General features: G+C 40.4%; 3 protein-coding genes and 1 long non-coding RNA gene across 8 annotated transcripts in view; 2 read left to right on the forward strand and 2 right to left on the reverse strand.

Moving 5' to 3' along the window:
• parp4 (poly (ADP-ribose) polymerase family, member 4) overlaps nucleotides 1-5,196 on the forward strand; it is a 44,457-nt gene extending 39,261 nt beyond the window's left edge. For 3 of the 5 annotated variants that reach the window (XM_086051879.1, XM_086051880.1, XM_086051882.1), the window contains 2 exons: nucleotides 3,298-3,443; nucleotides 4,455-5,196. In XM_086051879.1, coding sequence (XP_085908005.1) covers nucleotides 3,298-3,443; nucleotides 4,455-4,759 — 451 coding nt within the window. In that variant the 3' untranslated portion in view covers nucleotides 4,760-5,196. Of the gene's footprint in view, nucleotides 1-467; nucleotides 1,350-3,297; nucleotides 3,444-4,454 lie in introns of those variants that run through there. The other 2 variants (XM_086051881.1, XM_086051883.1) reach the window with 1 other exon arrangement.
• Nucleotides 4,822-7,401, reverse strand: LOC147136190 (uncharacterized). Its single transcript, XM_086052146.1, has 5 exons — nucleotides 7,295-7,401; nucleotides 7,104-7,209; nucleotides 6,098-6,217; nucleotides 5,777-5,846; nucleotides 4,822-5,028 (listed from the first exon to the last, which is right to left on the reverse strand). Exons 1-5 carry the CDS (start codon nucleotides 7,396-7,398, stop codon nucleotides 4,934-4,936), a joined length of 495 nt encoding a protein of 164 aa, XP_085908272.1. The 5' UTR covers nucleotides 7,399-7,401; the 3' UTR covers nucleotides 4,822-4,933.
• A 3,165-nt stretch (nucleotides 7,402-10,566) lies between these two features.
• LOC147136191 (uncharacterized) lies at nucleotides 10,567-14,339 on the reverse strand. The gene is made up of 2 exons (XR_015089692.1): nucleotides 14,261-14,339; nucleotides 10,567-10,939 (listed from the first exon to the last, which is right to left on the reverse strand). It is a non-coding gene; the product is annotated as an uncharacterized LOC147136191 (long non-coding RNA).
• A 304-nt stretch (nucleotides 14,340-14,643) lies between these two features.
• Nucleotides 14,644-20,947, forward strand: LOC147136192 (uncharacterized). The gene is made up of 5 exons (XM_086052148.1): nucleotides 14,644-15,341; nucleotides 15,432-17,069; nucleotides 17,145-17,875; nucleotides 18,031-18,260; nucleotides 20,864-20,947. Exons 1-5 carry the CDS (start codon nucleotides 14,644-14,646, stop codon nucleotides 20,945-20,947), a joined length of 3,381 nt encoding a protein of 1,126 aa, XP_085908274.1.
• The last annotated feature ends 929 nt before the right edge of the window (nucleotides 20,948-21,876 follow it).

The raw sequence follows: 21,876 nt of genomic DNA on the forward strand, positions 1-21,876 counted from the left end.
TAAAATCGAAAGAAAAATTTACTCTTAACTTTGTTGTAACGTCTTTCAGCATGTTTATTGAACAATGTTTCAGGTTTGCATACTGGTGATTTTTTTTTTTTTTTTTTTTTTTAAACCATTACAGTATACATCTCTCTAATATAATTCTAACAAAAAGTTCAGGGAGCACCCAGGATTGTCAGCATGTCTTAAAAAGTATAAAGTAAAATTTAAACAATAACTCCATGTAGTTTTCTACAGTAAATGAAAATTTCAAAATGACAGAAATGTTCAACTTTCACATATCTTTGTTTTGATTTCCACAGTTTTAAATTGATTTATTATCAGCCAGCAGAGTTTTTAAAAAGGCCGATGCCGATATTCGTCAAAAAGCCAAATATCGGTGCCTATAATGGGCCCGGCCGATAATCGGTCTATCCCTGATTTACACCCATTGTCTTTTTTGGTCGTTGTTTGGTGCAAACCAGGCCGGCCCGCTGGCTGGACATGAAGAGGGCAGTCGAGTGGGTCCGCTGGGCAGACCGCCAGTACCCGTGCATCTGCAGCCGCCTGGAGTTCGGTTTCACATGGGAGTCGGCCACCCGCCAACTGCTGGGCTACGACGGCCTCCCCGCCTTCTCGCCTCTTGCCGGCCTGGAGCTGAGGAGAAACATGTCCGCCGCCCATGCCTCTGATCGTCCACTGATCATTACTTATTAAAACACACTTTTTTCTCAGTCCCTCACCCTCGCAGTTCTCCAAATAAGATGCAAAGTGTGCTTGCCTCAACCTGTTTGATTCTACGTATAATTGTTATAGTAAACCTCAACCTGGGAGTGACAAAGAGAATTAAGCATAGTATATTTAAACTCCAAAAAGTTCAACCGATAAGCCTTATAATTTCATCTTGCATCTCCTTTTTTACTATTTTGTTACCTGGCGAGTCGTTTTGCTGGTTATATATGAGATATTTGTTTCCCTGTAATTTCCTCTTTTTTAGCGCAAAATATTGTGAGATGTAATGATTTTTAATGGATCGATATGTTGGTAAAAATATTGAATGTAAATGGACATTTTACATCTCATACCGTGAATTATTGGGGGATCATTTGAGGGTTAATGCTGATTTCATACACTGTTTTTCATTTTAACTGCTTTTATTATTCATCACTTCACATTTGCATATGGATTGTTACATTTTTTAAATGATCAATGTCTCTCTTCACAGGTAGTTAATTATGACCAATGCACACCAATATTTCGGAATATAAAAAAAAAAATACACCCCTTGACTTGCTCATGGTTGCATGACACCCTGTACTGTTAATCTGACCTCTTAGCTGCAACACCAATAAATGGACAAAAGACAAGCCTTTTCTTTGTGATACTTGTTTCAGAAGTTGCTGCCTGATTGCGAAAGAAGTACTTTTGTTCCACAATGGATCAGAATGAAAATATTCACATTCAGTATATTCACAGTGTAAGAGGAATCCCCTCTTATGTTTCATTCTATCGCAGTTCCACAGGCCACAACTGTAATGTTAGCTTTTGCGCCGTAAAAGTTGTTTTTTACCACGCTTCTTGCTTTAAACACGTCAAAGTGTTGCGATTGCTTCGCAGGACACCTGCACCACAAAACTCTGCCTCCTTGTTAGACAACAGCAAGTTTTGCAAAAAAATACTGAAATAGCGTATATTTGAAACGGTTCAAATGCTCTTTTGAAAGCATGTTTCCAAAGACAAAAGTCCATTAGAGAAGGTCGAATTAAGTTCACCTGTCGAGTCTAAAGTGCATGTCATTTTTTTCCCCACCCAAAGTGCATTTAAAAAAAAAATCACCCAGAAGCCGAATACAGTATCCCTAATTTTTATTAGTCTGCGTGCATATTTAGTATGTGATTTAGCAATGACTGGTGCCCATAAATAAATGTGTTCCCGCAGCATTAAACTACAGTGATACTGGCGGTACTGGTCGTAAAAATGGGTTCATTCATACTACTGACCCAGATTTCTCTTGAGTCTTTCACTGAATAATCCGGATCACTTGAATCAAAGTTGTTGCCCCTCGCCAAATCACCTTTGCGTCCTGTCTTGTTTATGGCGAATCTGAACTCACGGCAGTTAATAGAGATCTTCTCTTTCTCTCGAATACAGACCTCGGACTCGTGATCTCTGAGTCAAATCATTTAACTAACAACAGACCAGCTCCAAATTAATCAAGACCAATCAGCATGAGCTTTGTGAAAGACCAAGCACAAGATCAGCGCATGTCTTGCGTGTGACTCCAATGTCCATTTCACGCATAGTCAAGTAGTCTGCAGTGACGCCAACGTGCACATTGTTGTCACTCACCTCTAAGGTCTAGTGCACCACACACAAGGCAGCGTGTCCTTGATTGTGGTGGAACTAAAAGGCCGTGCGAGTCATCAGACTTATGAAGATGTATGTTTTCACTAGTTTTCACAATGCAGCGAACGAAGTGACCTGCTAGTATCGCACATTAAAAACACTTAGCTTAAAACGTTTCACCTTGAATGTAGAGGAATCATTTTTAAAGGTGTGAAGCGGTGCAACCGGCCTGGATATGAGCGAGATGGCGATGCCGCGGTGCCAAAATAAACCACCAATATCTCAGTATGCTGCTGGTAACTAGTACTTCGCATAAGTTGTCACACTTGAAAGACCATTTGAACATACAGTATTATATTAATCATTTCAATTTACTCTTATTCCCTTTTGACTTGAAATTAACCCTTGTGCGATCTTAACATTCTGTTTACTCCCCTTGTCCTATGGGTCCAAAAAGACCCGCCCTACCAATGCCCCAAAATAAAGCAACTTAATTGAAATTTAAATCCCAAATCTAATTTGCGTGATAAAACAACCTGTTATTTATCAATTCAACACAATTGGATTCATTTTCATCATGTATTTGTGACAAACAATCATCAATGACCAATACTACACTTTTTTTTTAAACACAAGCCAACTGTCATAACACTTTTCTTTCACACAGAAAATATATATTATTGCTATTATATAAAATGTGAAGTAATAACTTCTGAAGTAATTGTATTGATAGGGGAAAAAAGTCAACAATCTGGAACTTTTTGTCAGCACTTTATTCTTTTAAATTTTTTTTATGAAGTGAATCATAAAAATACTTCTCTCTTAACAACAATATGTTGCTTTCTTTTCCGAACAATTTTCAGCATCAACTCTATTTAGCACATGTCGGACAGCACGTGCGAATGTGAGAATGGGCTTTGCAAATGTATTTCTCACATGGACGGTGCATTGCTTTTGTCTTACTTCCAGGGTCAGAACTTGCACCTTTTCTCTTTCGATTGACCCAGCTGCAGCCTCAGGTGGATCAAGACAAGATTCAGGTCCCCGAATATCTTCCGAAATGGCTTCAGAGGCCTCTGACTTTTTCGATGTTTGGTGTGATGAACAGGAGAAAGGTTGGTGAAATTTCCTGGACAATAGCAGCTGAATATCTTGTTGGAACTGGAGTCATCCTTATGATGTTTGGTGTATTTGTTCTGACATGGTTGCTGTCTAAAATTGATGAGGACCACGCAATCTTGCTGTTCTTTGACAAAAATGTCCGTCACCTTGAGGGGTTTCCTTTTCTTCATCTGAAGATGCATCATCTTCTGGGTTTCATTCCTTCCCATCTTGCGCTTCAGATACATCTTCCTCCTCTTGCTCCTCCTGAAAATATCTCATCCACGAACTTTTGGACAGTGAAATGTCTATTCATGGACTCAGCAAGAAGCCAAATATGGGTCCTTTGATTCAGAGTGTATCTATATCCCCTTTACTGAATTTGTTTTTATTATGTCTGAGATTGTTTTTTTTTTGTATTTGTTTTGGAGCTTGTGTAAATCAATGGGTTAGCTGCGGATCAAAAGTGCAGGTGCTGGTCAAATGCAAGTTCAATTCGTACATCAATCTAGTTTCTTTGTGTGTTTGTGTGTGTGTGTGTGCGTGGGTGTGTGTGTGTGTGCGTGCGGGTGTGTACTTGTATTCAAGACATATCAGGACAATTTTGTGATAACACACCTTCAATCTGAGGACTTGTGGAAAAATGAGGACATTTTTGCGTCCTCATGTCATACGTCCTGATAAGTCCTGAAAACACGTAGGTGTGTGTGTGTTTGTATGTGTGTGTATTTGAGAGAGTTTGTGTGCCCGTTGAACTTTTTTCCGGTGTTTATGCTTTTATAATTTACGGGTCAAAAATGACCCATAAGACAATCTTTGTATCCTAGTGGTGTACAGCCCACATGGAAACATACACAAAAACAAGGTATCACTTTTTCTAACTATGGAAAAATTTAGGAAAAGTTTAAGGTATTTTTTTCTACAGCTAAACATGGTAATGTGTCAAATTTGACCCACAAGACAACACAAGGGTTAAGAGTTAATGGTAACAGATTCATTCATTCATTCTCTTCCACTTATCCGAGGTCGGTTCACCTGGGCAGCAGCTGAACAGGAAAGCCCAGACTTCCCTTTCCCAAGCCACTTCGTCCAGCTCCTTCTGGGGGACCCGTTCCCGGGAGACGTTCCCAAGCCAGCCGGGAGACTTTTGATAGTCTCCCCAGTGTGTCCTGGGTCATCCTCGGGGCCTCTTCCAAGTGCGATGTGCCGCACCCGGAACACCTCACCAGGGGAGGCGGTCAGGTGGCAGCCTAACAAGATGTCCAAGCCTCCTCATCTGGTGCCTCTCGATGCGGAGGAGCAGCGGACGGACTCCGAGTCCCCCCGGTGACCCAGCTTCTCACCGCGACAATGCGACAAAGATTTGCACAGTTCAACAGTTCTAAACCCTGTTTATTTCAAAAGATCATAATTGATTCAGGAAGCAAATGCATCTTTAATGTTTTGAGTAATTGACATTTGGTTCAAACAGGATGGATAGGAGGACACCTCTGTGCGTCCTTGTTCATATGTCTTGGGCACATGCTGCCGTCTTCTTCGAAGGACACATGTTCTCGTTACAGATCTCCCTGACACCCTGCTTCTTTGTCAGCCCACTTCCTGTTTTTTTTTTGGGGGGGGGGAAACACGCCCAGTTCACAAACCGTAAGAAATACAAGAGTGTGTTACCTGCAAATTGGTTTTTCACATAGATATGCATTTTTGATCAAGAAAAACAGCACTGTGTTATATAATACCATAATAAAAAAAATAGACTAAAGAAATAAACTGGTTTCACTGTACTATTCATATGTTGAAAGTGTGTCTTACAGTAAGGGGCGTGGCTTTGTGAGTGACATCAGAAGCTGGAATCGGTTTGGCCGATTAGTCTGTGCGTGAGTGTCTTGGTGTGAGTAGTGGCCTCCAGCAGCTCCTTATGAGCATTCTTATTTAATATTGTGACTGTAACTTTCAATGGAGTTGCACAATATTGGGAAAAATATGCGATATTCTGAATTTTATGGATATTTTGGGGATGCAATGTCGGGAGACTTTTCAGTCTTTAAGCCCAAATTTCACTGAGCGGCAAATGCTTGCTAGTATTTGTTTACATAGGCAATGTTTGCAAGCCTTCACTGCTCAGTGATATACAACCTTTATAAAATTCCCAAAGGAATCCATTGTCGGAGTGCTGTTGCCTCTGTTCTAGTTCATCCCAAAGAGGGGCCTAACAGTTCTCATAAAGCTGGAGGCATGCAATTGTACATGTCTTGATGATATGAAAAAAAATAGTGATCCAGTCTGACCTATAATTGATTAATCAATTAAGAGGTGTGTCCCAAATCGTCATCCATACGTCATCACTCACCAGCCATGAGGTTGTAGATGAGACAGTAATCGTTGCTGGTGGAGTTGGAGAACTTTGTGATGGCAGCGGCCTGTGACGGAATGACACTTTAAGTTGGGAATCACCTGGCATGGTGGTTTTCAAACAATTTACACAAAGTACCACCTGAAAAAATACTGAACTTGAACAAGCTTCATTTTAATGTTGCGTTTGTGTTTTCAATGCTTATTTTGCGTACCACAAGAGAAAGCCCACGTGCCACTAGTGGTACTCACATCGCACTTTGAGAAAACACACTTCCAAGTGTTAGAAGTGGCTGAAAGAAAAGGTGGTGACACCCACCTTCACACAGCAGAAGTTGGGCGCTGATTGGGGGTTGAACTCAAAGAAGAGGTCGCTGGTCGAGTGCGTGCTGGGCGACGTGTGCCTGATTTGAAGGTGCGATACAGAGTCCTTCACCAACTGGCAAAAAGACAAAAAAACATTAAGCCCTACTCAAGATTTTTTCTAAACAAATAAACATATTGTCACTGTCGGGCGGAATCCTGTCAAAATGACAACTTTAAAGGAAATCCCCAAAACGCCAGCTTGTTTGAGTTCCAGGCACCGCTTCTTTCAAGTTGTCTTAGACCTTATATTGGTATTGCGCAATGCGCATTCACGTCAACATGATTCTACAGTCAATTGCTAATTTGATGCCGACATTGATTATGAGAGTGCAAACACAAAGCTGGCGGCAGCCGAGTACTTCAAAATCCTCAATCATGTGAAGCCCCCATCGTGCAAAAAGCCTTTGAAAATGTGATGCTATTTATATATATATATATATATATATATATATATATATATATATATATATATATATATATATATATATATATATATATATATATATATTAGTGCTGTCAAGCAATTAACATTTTTTTTACTAATTAATCGCAAATTTTTTTACAAAAGCTTGAAACCGATACTTTTTCACCGATACTATTTTTACTAGAGTAAAAATCTTGGAATCAATGTGGAAGAAAAGAAAAGTATATTTGGCTTTGCGAAGTGTGCAAATTATTTTGGATTTCTCCAATGAGTCGTCAAGCAACTTTTTAAAGTAAAACTACGTAAAAATGATTTATTACGACAGTGGCTCTCCTCTAGGTTTTTTCTACACAGTGAGCAGAGGTCAGCTGCTTCAGGAAGTAAATAAAACTGAGTTAACTGAGTTAATTTTTTTTAGTGCGTTATGAAATTTAAATGGATCTCCAGTTAATGTTTTAATTTTGACAGCCCCTAATGTTTATATATATATATATATATATATATATATATATATATTTTTTTTTTTTTTTTTTACCTCATACATGCACTCCTCCTGGCTGTCCCCACAGGTCTTGGTGCTCCAGGCCTTTACCTGCTTCTTCACAGCTTCCACTGGTTCGGCACAGGTTTGCTTGAAGAGCCTTCGTGGACAGAAACACCAGCATCAAAATAAGAGCAAAGAAGTCTGAACCTGATGTGCATGTATAGTTAAAAGTGATAAATCACCATATGACTCTGCATGCTGGCAGACTGCCGGTGGCTGAGTTGATGGGATGAGGGAGAATGAGGAGGAGCAGAGCCGAAGCCAACAGTTGAGGAGTGAGACTCATGGTTAGTCCTGGAGGGGAATGGGACACACTGCTCGCAGGGTGTGTTTTTAAAGGCTCCCAAATGACCCGATCTGAGCGAGTCCAGCGGTGGGCGTCAGGATGTCATGAGAGTGATCATGAGGGCCTAGGGCCAGTTGTTGAAAAATGTTATCTGGATCAAAGTGATCTAGATTAGGACACCTCATTTTTTGTTATCCTGGATCAGGTTTGAATTTTATGACGTTTTTTTCAAAGCAACATTGGATTGGAACACATTCCACCATTTTCAAGATTACCAAATCCGGATTACCGGTGCTCTAAATGGGACAACATATCACAATGAAAGGCTTAATTGGTAGCCTGTGTCTACATTATCCACTTCACTGTAGCGGTTGAACAAATCAAGTACAAAATATAAATCAAAGTGTATACATCAAATAATGCAAATTGATTATATGATCAATTTTTGCGACATTTTCATCCGGAAATCCACCTTGAAATCCTACTCCATGTTAGGATCAGGACAATCATGTTTTTGTTTTGTTTTGTTTTGTTTTGTTTGTTTTGTTTTTCTTTATCAAAGTTATCCAGCTCCCATTACACCAATTGAAGATTTGATCCAGATTAACTCGGATTCAATCTAATCCGATTTCAGAATCCTTCTTTGCCTATTGAACAACCCATTTTCAAAATTTGATCCAATCCAATAACCAAAATCTAATCAGATTACCTTTAACCAACCAGCCCGAGATGACTATAAGAGAGCTATTATGCCAGCCCCACGTGAATGTTCTTATCATTTATTACTGGATGCGCTTTGTGTGTCTAATTGCTTTGCTCATTGAACCCCATCACTGGCACGTCGTCACTAATTTAGCTCATTCGCTTGACTGTCTGAGCCACAGATGTAAAAAGAGGCAAAACAAATGTGTGAAATTCTGTGTCATCAAATTATTTTATATTTCAAATCATGCTCCATGCAGATATAAATATAAAGAAAAGTCATCGCAAATGTTTGTCATAGTCAATGTTCTCATTGCTCTCATTTTCCATGCATCTGAGCATTCATGCAGAGTCATGTGTCATGTGTCATCTTCCAAACCGCTCATCCTATACAGGGTCGCGGGGATGTGCTGGAGCCTATCCCAGCTGTCAACGGGCGAAGGCAGACTACACCCCGAACTGGTCGCCAGCCAGTCGCAGGGCACATTCATGCAAAGTCAATGAGCAATTTGAGTGGAACACAGTGAGCAACATCAGCCATGCGCACGGCAGCCAAACCATAAGTTGATGTACGGTAGATGTTTCAAAAAAGTCCAACCACTGAGAGAGTATGTATGAAAACAGAGCGTATAATTAGATGGAAATTTTTACCACAAATAAAACGAGCCCAGGTTTGTAATAAGTGGCTAAGGAGTAGGACTAAAGATAGTATGCCACTTTTTATGTCATAAATCGGCCCAAATTGACTTCAATTGTCCAGAAATCAATGTAAGTAAATGGGAATTTTATAATAATGATCATTTTATAAATAAATTATGGCTTCAATATTTGCTATCTTATAATTCAAAATATATGTAGTGAAGAGTGAAATGAGTGACATGTTTCATCAACAATATGGCTATAAAAATGGTTGAAAAGGTTAACTGTATTAAATGTTGAATGATGTTTTTACTAATTACCGAAAAAGTGTTGTGTGATTCACTTCGGGTGACCTGTTTTCTGAAGCTGAGCCGTGATTGGTCGTTACCTGAGCCCTGAGCAGTTGTAATGTCATTTTCAGTCGACAGAGGCCACAAAATGGCCGCCCCCTGAGATGGCTAAAAACCGACTATTAATCAGAATGCCGTGTTTCAACTAGTGGGCCTGCTGGGAACATATTCTTGGAAAAAATATGTTCGGGTTGATTTCCACTTTAATGAAGGATTTGAAGGAACTACCTACCTTTACCTATAACCGAGTAAATAAGATCATTTTCTCAAATTCACACTCTTGAGATGATGCTAACCCTAATATTGAAAGACTGGTGAAAAGTCATCGCAGTCGCTCAAATCTCAGGTAACAACCAATTACGGCTCACTTGTTTTCTGAGTTCGTTCATGTGACGTTCGCAAGCCGAGCCATGATTGAACGTTACCTGAGCCCTGAGCAACTGTGATGTCATTTTCAGTCGATAGCAAATGGCAAAATGGCAGAATACAGTATTCATAACTTTTAGTGGGTAGTGTGCATTTAAAATGAGATTTAATAGAAACTAGTCCTCATTAAATAAATGTTTGCACGTAGCATTTAACATGTGGTAGTAAAAATCTGTTCATTTTATTGGCTATGATCATTCCGGTTCAATCACTAATCACTTGAAGCGTGTTGTTGGCCCACATCAAATCACCTGTGAGACTGTGGCGTTTCCAGTGAGTCCGCAAACTCGAGTCAAATACTGTACCTGCAAGAGACTTTCTTTCACAGACACCTCCCATTCGTGATGCCTGATTCGAATCATTAATCCGGTCATTTAAGAATTGACTGGTTTTTGATTAAACCATATTAATCAGTGTGAGTGTTGTTGCGTAAAGACACGACACAAGATCAGTGTGTCGGGCCACTCAAATGTCCATTTCTCGCCGAGTCACCTCGGTCATGCAAAACACGTTGCTGTCAGCCATGTCTAAGGCGAGTGTCTGCTATAGTAATGCATTTCTTCAGGCTGAAAAGTTTATTTAACTAAGTCAGAGGCGTCAAACCTTTTTTTCTCCAAAAGTCGCATAAAGAAAATAAGGATAGAAGGACCACTTTGACATTTGTTTTCCTTTCATTTATTTAACATGCTAAATCCAATCCAATCTATCAGTTTAGAGAAATACAGAATATATACTAGGCGATATAGTAAAAAGTCTTCAGGATTTTTGAGTGGGCGGTGGCCCTGTATCCAACTAGAATAGGTCGACTCCTGTACTGTGCAGTGGAATCACATCTCCACATTCAGAGCCAAAACAAGCAGAATCTGTACCAAACTGACATTGGCATGGAGCAGAAAGTGGAGCAAAATTTTTACGATCCCTTGGCATGTTTTACTGAATGTGTGATTGTTGGAAAACAAAGAAAAGACTTGAATGTCTTCTTCTCTTCTCCTGCCTCGTAACCAAAATTTAGGATGTCATAAATTGACAAGAATTCCACTCCACACACTGAAAAGTCTTGCAAAGTCTACCCGAGAGAAATGTAAGCTTCCACATTCACAATTCAACACTGGATCCAAGGAACATGTCAGCACATACTGTATTAGACGTAGACACAAATGGATTTACTCCACAAAAACGACAACAATGCCACATCAATTTTAAACCTAGTACATTTCAAAACATCGTAGTTGATACACTAAGCAACAAGCTGTTTAAATTTTTGGCGTGATTTCTATTCACTTCAAACAAGATGGATGGAGCCTGGAGGACATTTCAATGCATACACATCCATCTGTCTTTGCTGCATGTGGCCGTCTTCTTCGAAGAACACATGTTCTCATTGCAGATCTCCCTCATGTCCTGTGCTTGAGTCAGCCCAGTGCCTGTTTTGGGGGGTTTTACAAGAGTGTTAGCTTGACTAAGCAGTCTAAATCAATTTACTACACATACTCCAATTCGTATGAAGTTGTGTAATACATAAACAGAATACAATGATTTGCAAGTCCTAATCAACCTTTATTCAACTGAATACACAAAGACAAGACATTTAACTCATTCACTGCCATTGATGGATTTACTTGTGTTTCCATAGTCCAGCCATGGAATCCCAGCAACTTATTTATATTTTTTTCCATTCTTTTCAAACGTTAGGGTAAAAGCAGGTCTGAATATGTCTGTCAGTGAATGAGCTCATGTACAAACTGATTAACTTAATTGTTTGTGGGTTTTTTTTTTTCATACATTCAGTCATTTCATTGATGCCTGCACCACAGTCCAAAAAAACTGGGTCAGGGGCAGATCTGGGAATTTTACTAAAAAAGTGAGCGCCCGTTATTTGTCATCCATCTGCAGCATGGTTACACTTCCCTTGTCCGTCATTCGCCTTTTTTTAATAGGCCGGGTAAAAAGGTCAAATAAATGGGTGTATGAGACTGAAAATCTGAAAAGAGCAACGTGGATCAGGAGAGTGATTCAAACACAAAACCCGAAGAGAACCATACTGGAGCCAGGCGCAGTTGCTAACAGTGACTACTGTTAGCCCTGAAGCTCCCGTTCGCAGGTGCAAATGTCAAGAGAGCCAGTGATAAACTAGAAGTCAGTTATTTAAAATGTGGTTTTATTTGGAGAAGGAGGGAGGGAGAACCCAATCCACAATGTGTGGTTTGTGGCCATGTGATGAAACGATCACATTCTCACATCTTCCCGAGTCATATTTTACGGTTTCACATATTTAAAAAAAAGCATTTGATAGTTTGTTCTAAGTAATCGATCACCCTTCACAAGATACCCATGTAATATTTAAAAAAAACGGTTGCTTATTTTGCTGTGTCACATTATTACATTGGCTCTATCTTGTGGTCAGGAAGGGAATTATGGACATTGCCCATGTGTGCAATACTGTACATTTGAATAAAATCATATCTTCAAAACCAATACATGTATGTGAATGTTTTGTTAATAATAGTCTCTGATTGTACGTCCCTTACAATATCAAATTTAAAGTTAAAATTAAAAAGTTCGGCAGGATAAGGCCAAGCAATCCTAAACATGGCCATATCTGAAATAAAAGGTCTAAAATTTAGGACGTGGCATTTGTTGCTGTTCCACTTTGGTCCTCTAGATAGCAGTATTGTTTTAAATACAGTATTTTAATCATTTTCATTTTTGAAAACACTTTTTTTAACAATGTTTTCATTTGATATATTTTTATCCATGTGACATATAATATTGGTATAATAATTTGATATTGAAAACCATAAAATGCTGTGTTTTTGTTGTTGTATTGAGGACATATGAACTTAACTGCTTAGTCAAGTCTCTGGAGTGCCTGCACACCAATCATGTGTCTATTCTTTTCATTTTCAGACCGTCTTTTATTCTAATGTTTGAAAAAAAAAAATTTAAAACATAAATAAATTCCTGGGATTGAATGGCTATACTGTGAAAAGTAAATTTGTCAATGGCAGTGAATGAGTTCATGCAATCTTTTTTATGGCACTTCCTCATTTGTGTCGCCGGGAGAACTGGAGACTATCCCAGCTGTTAATGCGTAAGAGGTGGGGTGCACCGTGGGGTGCACCCTGGGCCAGCCAATCGCAGAGCACGGAATTGAACAACTTTGGAAGTCTTCTGTTAGCTGCCATTTCCAGAAATGTGTGTAGAAGCCAGCCATTTTAAAATACACCACATTGTGGCTAGTTTGCAAAACACAGTTTGCCTCTGCGATCGTCAAAGCAGCATTCAGCTTGGCCAGCCAGTACCCATTAGTTGCCTCTGGGGTCCCACAGGCCAAAAAGTCTTGATAGGACTCCTTTTTCAGTTTGACAGCACCCCTCACCGCCGGTGTCCACCAGCAGTTTTGGGGATTACCACCACGACAGGCCCCGACCGTGGTATAATGGTCCACTCGGACCTCAGAGCAAGGTTATCAGGGACATTCACCCATTTTTGGGCTGTTTCGAAGGTTCACGTATCTCTACGCCAATAGGACACATTTTGGATACAATTTTGCGTCATTTCAAATGTAAGCAATTCAATTGCATCTTCTTTAAATGTGGAAAATTCATCACTAAAGCAGAGCGAATCCCACTCCATCACGGCAAGCACTAAGGTCAACCGTGGCAAATAGGCAATTGATTAAAGCTCTCTACACTACTTTTTTCCGTTTATGTAATTGTGGTTCCGGCACAGAGCCGCAGACCACTTTGGACAGGGCCACGGAAAAAAAAAAAACCTACAGTACTTTCGGTTTAGTTATTATCCGAGGTTGAAAAATATCTTATTTTGAACTGACTCTTAACGCATGTCAAGTTGTCTCCGTTGGTAACGCTAATATTAAATGCACAAGCTAGCAAATGAGTAAAATAAACAGACGTACTGTATTTGGACAGTTTCTCTCACCATGTTGAATGTTCAATCCCCAAATGCAGTTGTCATGTAAACTAATGGACTATTCCCATTTTTAGTAGAATGTAAATCGCATCCAGTAGCTGTATGAAAGTACATGCCTTGAAAATACATTAAGGAGGAAATTGCAACATATTCATTCCTAAAATAAAATAGATGAGCACCGTATTTGTGTTTGTTAGTTAGCAGTTATTATTATTGAGAAGTTTGCCTTTTCAGTATCCATAATGCCAATGTCATGAAAACAAACAGCAAGACGTTTCTATTGCTTTATCAGACTCGTATTTCCGCTGTCCGACATTTTTGCTGGCCTGTCCGAGCAATTTTTTGCCTGTGATTGTTGAGCTCTAATTGTAATAAACTATTGTGGCTCAATGCCGTCTCTGGGGCAGAAGGGCAACATACAATTTAACATACCACATGTACCACATAAAACAGGCCACAGCAACCTATTGAGATCCAATAATGTCTTGAGCTGATATTGTAGTATTAGCAGGCTTAGTAGGAGGTGTACACTTGTAAAAGCATGTATGTTATTATTGTGCTTGTAGTTTGCCGTTTTCAATTTGCCATACTGAGATTCTGTTGCTAATATTTGGACCATTGTTATAGCGCTAAATAGGTAACCAACATATTAAAAACAACTCTCAATTAACTATAAGTCATAAACATTTAGTCAAATATGAAATATCTAACTCATATCATTTGTGCATAGGAAGTACCCAAGATATGTCCAGTGAGTAACAATCCTTCAAATCAATTCCCACTCAATTGATATTTGTATAATTGCTACTTACTTCGATGTCTTGAATTATGTACAGTAATGACATTGTGATAATTGTCTGTTACTGTGATTGGCTGTTAACCAACTATCAGAGTCATGTGACAGCCAACCCGACAGTCCTATGATGCAATGCCGATGAGGTCATCGAAGGCTGAATAACTGAAGTCATAAAGGCTTATGTTTGGTCAATGAAGGCAGCATGTGTATTCACTGAAGGCTGTGTTTTGAGTTTTAAAAGCTCACACCCAGTCATGAAGGCTTATGTTTACAAACCACCATCCACACACAAAATTGTCATTTGCATGTCAATAAAATTTGTCACCATGAGAGTTCCGAAAGAATGACCTTAATAAGGCAGGATAATACATATTATTTAACACATTTAAAGACAAGGAGATGGAGTCAGGCAACTGCTCAACAGAAGCTAATGAAAATTTAACTGTACCTTTCTATGGGTTGGTGGATGGCCTGAACAATAATGACAGTGAGAGGCAAATAGAAAAAGGGTCTTCAGATGCTAAAGATGACTCCTTGTATAGTGATCAGGCACAAGAAGCCGCAAAGTGTGGAAGTTGTCCTGAAGCAAGCACTCCCACATTCGTGGATTTCCATGACGACATGCAGGGTTTGATCAAAAAACGAGAGGCGGGTTATGTAGAGGATGATGGTGTCACATCAGACGAAAAAGTGGACTATGTGATCCAATCTTCTCCTTTTCAGGAGCAAAGGTGCACAGGTGATCAAGAAGAGCAGGGTGTACAAAGAGAATCAACCCCAAAAAACTTAGACCGCAGTTCTACAGCTTCATCTGCTTCCTCAATATGCTTGGATGATGACCTCCAGGCTGCAATAAGGAAAGCCTCCAGAACCATTTATGAGGGCTTTGTTCGATATGTTAAGGCACCGGATGTACACGTGGCATCCAAATCCTTAAGACCATCACCTCAAGATGAGCCAAACAGAGATGTGTCACCGGCCAACCCTTGTCAGGAACTATATGCTGAAGATAGTGATTTGGAGCTACCAGCCGCCGTGTCGTCCAAATCATCTCAAGAGGAACACAGTGGAGAAACGTCTTCTGTCTCCATTGACCTGCCTTTGAGCCCAGGAACCTCAGGAAATGGAAGCAGCCCCACCTCCGTATGTTCCAACGACAGCCCGGGCAATAAAAAAAAAACCTGGAGCCCTATAAGTCAAGAATTAGATCACTACAAGGTTGTCACACCTGAAGAAAAGTTGGCAGAGGAGCAGTATGGAGAGGCAACATCACCCTCAAGGTCTTACAGTCAGGGGTCAGATCCTGTGGAGGTTGATAATGCTTTAGATGAGAAGAAGCATTTGAAATCCTTGAGTGCATCACCACAAAAGGAACAGTATGGGGAGGCAACAGCCTCTGCAACATCTGCTTATCAGGAGTCGGACTCTGTGGAGGTTGATAGTGACTTGAATGAAGAGAAACTATTACAATTATTGAGTCTGTCACCTAGAGAGGAGCAGCATGGGGATGCAACACCACCTCATAACTGTAATGGTCAAGGGTTTGATCCTCTGGATGTTTACAGTGATGTCGATGAAGTAAAACGGTCAAAATTCTTGAGTCCTTCACCAAAAGAGGAACAGTATAGGGATGCAACACCACCGTCAACATTTTCTTGTCGGGGATCTGATCCTTTGAATGGTTACAGTCCTGTGGATGAAGAGAAACTATCAAAATCCTTAAGTCCATCACCAAAAGAGGAGCAGTATAGGGATGCAACACCATCCTCAACATATTCTTGTCAGGGATCTGAACCTCTGAATGTTTACAGTGATGTGGATGAGGAGAAACGATCATTGAGTCTATCACCAAAACATGAGAAGTACGGAGATGCAACACCTCACTCTACCTCAACTGGTCAGGATCCTCTAGATATTGAGAGTGATGTGGATGAAAAGAAAACCTCAAAATCCTTGAGTCTATCACCTAAATATGAGCAATATAGTGATGCAACACCACCCGCTATCTCTACTAGTCAGCAGTTCGAACATCAGAGGGTTGACAGTGATGTGGATGAAGACAAAACATCAAAATCCTCGAGTCTTTCACCAAGGGGTGAACAGTTTAGGGATGCAACACCACCCTCTACCTCCACTGGTCAGGATCCTCTGGATGTTTACAGTGATGTGGAGGAAGAAAAACCATCAAAATCTTTGAGTCAATCACCAAGAGGGGAGCAGTATGTGGATGCAACACCACCCTCTACCTCGACTGACCAGTATCTTCTGGATGTTAACAGTGATGTGGATGAGGAGAAACCATCAAAATCCTCAAGTCTATCACCAAGTTTATCTACTGTTCATGATTATCAGGCTGTTGATGGTGACTTGGCTGAAGAGAAATCATCAAGGTCACTCAGTCCACCACTAGTAGGGGAGCAGAAAGGAGATGGAACTCCACCCTTGAGTTCTACTCAGGACATAGCTCTTGTGGAGGTTGATAGTGACTTGGATGAGGAAAAACCATCAAAATCATTGAGCCCCTCACAACGAGAGGAGCAGAAAAGAGGTGAAACTTCACCCAAGTTAGATTTTGTGGCGGTTGATGCTGAACGGGATCTTGAGGAGAATGTGGTGTCACAATCTTGCTCACCACAAGAGAACAGCAGAGGTATATCTCCTGAAAAAGATCTGCTTTCCCACAAAGATTCGACACGTGGATCCGCAGGACATGGAAGCCACTCTTCAGTGTCCCCCATTGATGATACCCAGGGTGCAGGTAAACCAGACTCAAGTTCCCCTTCTCAACAACTAGTTCCGGTGGATTATAATGAAGGTGGTGTCATATTAAGCGAAAGGGTGTCATCAAAATCCTCCACGCATTCATCTCCACATGGGGAGCAAAATAACGACTTATGCACACTCCCTGAAGATGACCACAAGGATTCAACTCCCGAACCCTTAAAACCTAAGAGTGGCTCTCAAGCCTCATCCCCTACCTTAGTATGCTTGGATGTCGACATCCAGGCTGTCTCCACCTCCATCTGTGAGGGCTCTGTTCATCAAGTTGATATCACACCAAATGAAGACATGGCATCCAAATTGAGCCCATCCCCATCAAAAGAGCAGTATGCAGGTGTTATACCTGGTCCGACCATCACATGTGAGGAGTTCGGGAAAGAAAACTTAATTAAAACAAGCCCACATGACGAGATGCTTTCAGTACAAGAACTGTCAGAAAACACAAGTTCTGTATCACCCAGTTGCACCCAAGGACTCATCACTGAGGCTACGGGCAGCTCCGCTTATCAAGAGATGCAAATGGACAATGATAGCGTCGAACACCAAGCAAAAGGGCAATCAAAGTCATCGAAACAATCACTGCCAGAGGTTACAATATCGGTGCCGAAAATGCTGGAAAAGTACTTCAGTGATAGGATGAAAACGTGCTCCACCACCATATTTCAGGCCCTACTGAATCAAGTAGGGGACTTCTCGGATGCCACGAAAGTAGTCAATGCGTCAACACACGGAGAAGACATTGTACAATCTAAAACTCATGTTAGAACTCCGGTAGAGCAAGAAGGGGATGCACCTGTGAAACCTTTGGGACACGAGAGTTGCCACCAACAAACCTCCAGAGACATTCTCGGTGAGTACTCTGCTGCGCTACAAACATGCTCCATCGCTATATTTGAGGCTTTGATATAGTCATGTTAGTAGTTAATAATACCAGAAGAAAGGATGAGGCGTCAAAAGTCACAAAGCTGCAAGGAGAGCAGAGTGTGAAAATGTCATCTGTTACAGAAGAACATCTTGAAAACTCCATGGCAGTCCCAGATAGTGCTCACGAGAATGCAGAGAACCTGGCCGACTCTACAGACATCTTATCAAGACGTCAGATGTGCAAAGTTCACCCAATCTCAATTGAATCAAAGGATGACAGTGAACGCCCTTGTCCGCACCATCTTTTTGAGGTTCCTGAGGAGGAAAAGACAAACGAGGCCACAAAGGCGCAGTTAACTACCAAAGAAAACGTTACGACCTCATCCACAAAACATTTTTCTTGTGACGCTCCTGAAAGCAACAGGAAAAAGAAGCACAAATTGATGGCCTCAAAAGAAGCAAAAAGAACTGGATTAGAAAAAAAAAAAGGGGTTCATAGTTCAACCCTGGGACCGCCACAACTCCCAGTACCAGAAGCACCTCTCCCGGACAGTTTTAGAAGGGTGAAAAACTTCTTTGCCGGGATGAGGAGATGCAAAGTTTGTCCAGAGAAAAGCACCATTTTTAAAGAAAAAACGGACGCTCCGCATAAAGCGCAGGAAAAAAAGACTAAAATCTCATTTTTCAAGAGACTTTGGAAAAACATTTGGCAACGGTAAAAAAGTGGCTCTTTTTTTAGACAAGTTTTAATTTATAATGTCATACTTGTTATGATGATCGGGGCCATGACTATTGACAACGGCGAGACTTGTATTGACTAGTTTAGAAGTATTGAGTAGTTTAGAAGTATTTCCGGTGAGGAAGACTCAGAAAAGTCACTTCCTTGCTGGAATATGAATAAGGGGAATATCAAGTGTGTCAGTAGAGAGTCAATATTTGCTCTGTAGCTCCCAAGCCAAAAACACGAGAGGCTTTGTTTTCCTCAGACAACGCGAAGAAAACATGATCCAGATAAGTTTTCATTTTCTCAATTGGAGATTCTGACAGAAACAGAAAAAAGGAGAATAAAACCTTCCCCCAACTGCGTACCGGTTGCCTTTTCCATTTGCGTAACATTACTACCCCTTTGCTGCTAATAGTTGTTTTAGAGCTATTATGTTCTAGCTGGTGCTACAAGGTGCAGTACTATTTTAATAGCTGGTCAGACAGTATTTCCAATTCTGACCATTGCTCAAGCAGATTTGTTACGATTAAAATAAAATGAAAAGACAAATCAAGAGTCATGTATGTATATATTTTGTTTAAAAAATGATATATTTTTAAAGTAACCCCCGCCCCATAACATGCCCTGATAATTGTATCCAATTCTCTTATAGTTTTCTAAATGTCCATGATGATAATCTGAGATTAACATAAAATATATTGTGAGGTTTCTATAGAAAGTATCCCTGACAGATTGCAAAATTAGGAAATAGTTGTGTTGCTTTGCATTGCAGGATAATAATATAGTGTCCTCACACATGGCTTTACAGACTTTCCTTTATTCTTTCCTTTTAGTGCAGTGGTGGGTGGTCACACCCAGTAAAACCTTTTCTGCTTGCCTAAACACAATCAGGAGCACTGATTTAACATTTACCACCTTAATTCCATGACTTGTTCCATGAAATTGTATTCATTTAATGCCTAAAGTCTGTTCCCTTTATTTCCCCTGTCTTGACTGCATTGCATTTGGTACATTTACGCTGATGCTATTTGTTCAGATTTTAGCCTTTAATTTGCTGCAATGTCCAAATAATCTGCCCAGGGCCTTCTGAGTCAGTAACACAAGTCAATGCGACTGGTTAGTATGATGTTTTTTGATTTAAATGTTTTAATTTTTTCCCCGTTAGACAAATATTGTTTCTCAATTGTTCCAGGTGGTGTGGCACAATTATAAGTACAGTTAAATTGTGTATTTGTATATGTTCCTAAAATTGTCATATGATAGTGGAGGCATTAGTAGGTGGATTAAGTCAAGTCTGCACTGAAGATGTTGATTTGAAGAGTGTTTTCTCGGACGGTCCAACAAGAAGTGATCAGGCCAGGAAGACAAGTTATTGTTGTTTGTGGCAACGATTGGCCTAGATATGCAGCGCCCTTGTCGCCTTGACATGATGTGATGTCATGTGGTCAGGCGCGTTTTAATTGTCCCCGGCTCATGAAAGCAAGGTCAAACACCTGGCAAACCTGTCTTGTTAAAACAATTGAAGCCAGTTGAGAATATTTCAACTGAAAACAATGTTATTTTGTGGAGACACACTTTAAGATAAGGTCAATGAAACAAATTTTGATTAGTGTAACCGCTCCCTTGTGAATGTGATTTTCACAGGAGGGACGTGAAACTAAAATATAATTTCAAGCATCTTATTAAACACCATCCCTCCCTTTTTCCACCAAGCCCCTGATCCTCTTATGACTATACTGTATGCATCTACCTTTGGTATATAGAGCGTGACTTTGGCCATTATAGACAGTACATATTGGTGACAAACATCCTTTTTGGCAGCAGCAACGTGATGCCTTCGTCATGATCGGCATCTGTGACCTTCTGGATTTGCTTTGCTGATTTGTTTTGATCTGATTTGGTTTTGTTTCCTATTATCTGGGGTTTTGTTTTCCTGTGCCCAGTGTTATAGTTAGTACTTTGCCCAAAAAAGTAATTGAATAAGCTCCTGAATTACTCCATACATATAATTTGTTATCGAGGGAACTAATTATTGCATGATTTTTTTGAAAAACTACAAACTGAAAAACTGAGACTTTCCCTCAGCTCAGGGCAGTTGGCGTGTCCACCAAATAGGCTGGAAAGACGTCCCGCTCGATTCTTACCTGTCACTCTCACAGTGTTCTCACAGGCTGTGCTCAAATGTCTGTCGTCACATACAGTATGTCCATAGTGCGAGCCACAGTTTGGCATGTGCCACTGTGTTAACAGTTAACTATCCCTGAAGTTCCTCTGTTGTGTGGAACCACACGCAGCGCACAGAGCGAGGCCGTGGCGAGCCAGGTCACTCGCTAGTGGGAACTAGCGGATAGCTAGCCGGTCCACACAGTGGAGACACTGCAGCCCAAATAACACGAAACTCATACCACTTCAGGGAAGATGCTTATTTTTTCCCGTAAACCGTCCGAAAAAAAGGTGCTATATTTGTACATTTAATGGTTCAATGATTTGTCACTTGGGCAGCTCCGTCAAGGGTACACATATTGTACCCCTTAAACAATTTGTACTATTTGTAGTCAACTACAACTGTAACTTTTTTCCAGAAGGATGGATTACAATCACATATTTTTCATGTGTTCTTGAATTTCTTTGGACAATGGCATTATGTTTCTTTTTGAGATCTATCTCACGTTGTGTGACAGGCACTACTTAAGTGATTTCTTGATTCAACAAATCTGGCCTGGGTGTGACAAATGTCTCAGTTCCAGCTCAACAGTTGCTTGAGGACCCAGTACCGGCTCAGCGACAGCTCATGGCTCCATCACCTGTTCTCGTTCGGACTGGGTTGAGGGGAATGCCCGTGCCAGTCACCCGACCACAGTCAATCACTTGTGTCTCATTTGTTTTTGATTTTGTATCCTCCTTCGCTTCATCTGACCTGTACTATTTTATTGATTTCTTGATTCAACAAATCTGGTGGTCATCTGGTCTGGGTGTGTCAAGTGAAACTGAACTCAGTTTTACAAAAACTGTGGTTAATCACAGTTGAGTCTTTTCACATAGGGCCAGATGGGTTTGGATTTTTTTCCCCTTAATAGATAAAATGATCATTTTGAAAACGGCAGTTTGCACTTAGCTGGTTGGTTAAATTGTCTTCGAGCTATTAAAATTAGATTGATGATCAAAAATATTTAAGTTTAATAAGTATGCTAAAAAAAATTTAAACGGGAATGGTGCAATCTTTTATGGCATTGTGGATACTACAGATATCATACCACCATAGA

The sequence above is a fragment of the Filicampus tigris genome, chromosome 14 (genome assembly GCF_054856515.1).
Source record: "Filicampus tigris isolate MCC_2025a chromosome 14, RoL_Ftig_1.0, whole genome shotgun sequence".
NCBI lineage: Eukaryota > Metazoa > Chordata > Actinopteri > Syngnathiformes > Syngnathidae > Filicampus > Filicampus tigris.

Excerpts from the sequence above, each read along its gene's own strand:
- LOC147136190 (XM_086052146.1), bottom strand. The coding sequence starts at position 7,398 with ATGAGTCTCACTCCTCAACTGTTGGCTTCGGCTCTGCTCCTCCTCATT. Across the intron at positions 5,847-6,097 it reads CCAACTTCTGCTGTGTGAAG|GCCGCTGCCATCACAAAGTT; the intron begins GTGGGTGTCACC and ends ATTCCGTCACAG. Across the intron at positions 5,029-5,776 it reads CATCTACAACCTCATGGCTG|GAAGTGGGCTGACAAAGAAG; the intron begins GTGAGTGATGAC and ends AAAAAAAAACAG.
- LOC147136192 (XM_086052148.1), top strand. The coding sequence starts at position 14,644 with ATGGAGTCAGGCAACTGCTCAACAGAAGCTAATGAAAATTTAACTGTA. Across the intron at positions 15,342-15,431 it reads TCTTCTGTCTCCATTGACCT|CCCTATAAGTCAAGAATTAG; the intron begins GCCTTTGAGCCC and ends AAAAACCTGGAG. Across the intron at positions 17,876-18,030 it reads AACCTCCAGAGACATTCTCG|AAGAACATCTTGAAAACTCC; the intron begins GTGAGTACTCTG and ends CATCTGTTACAG.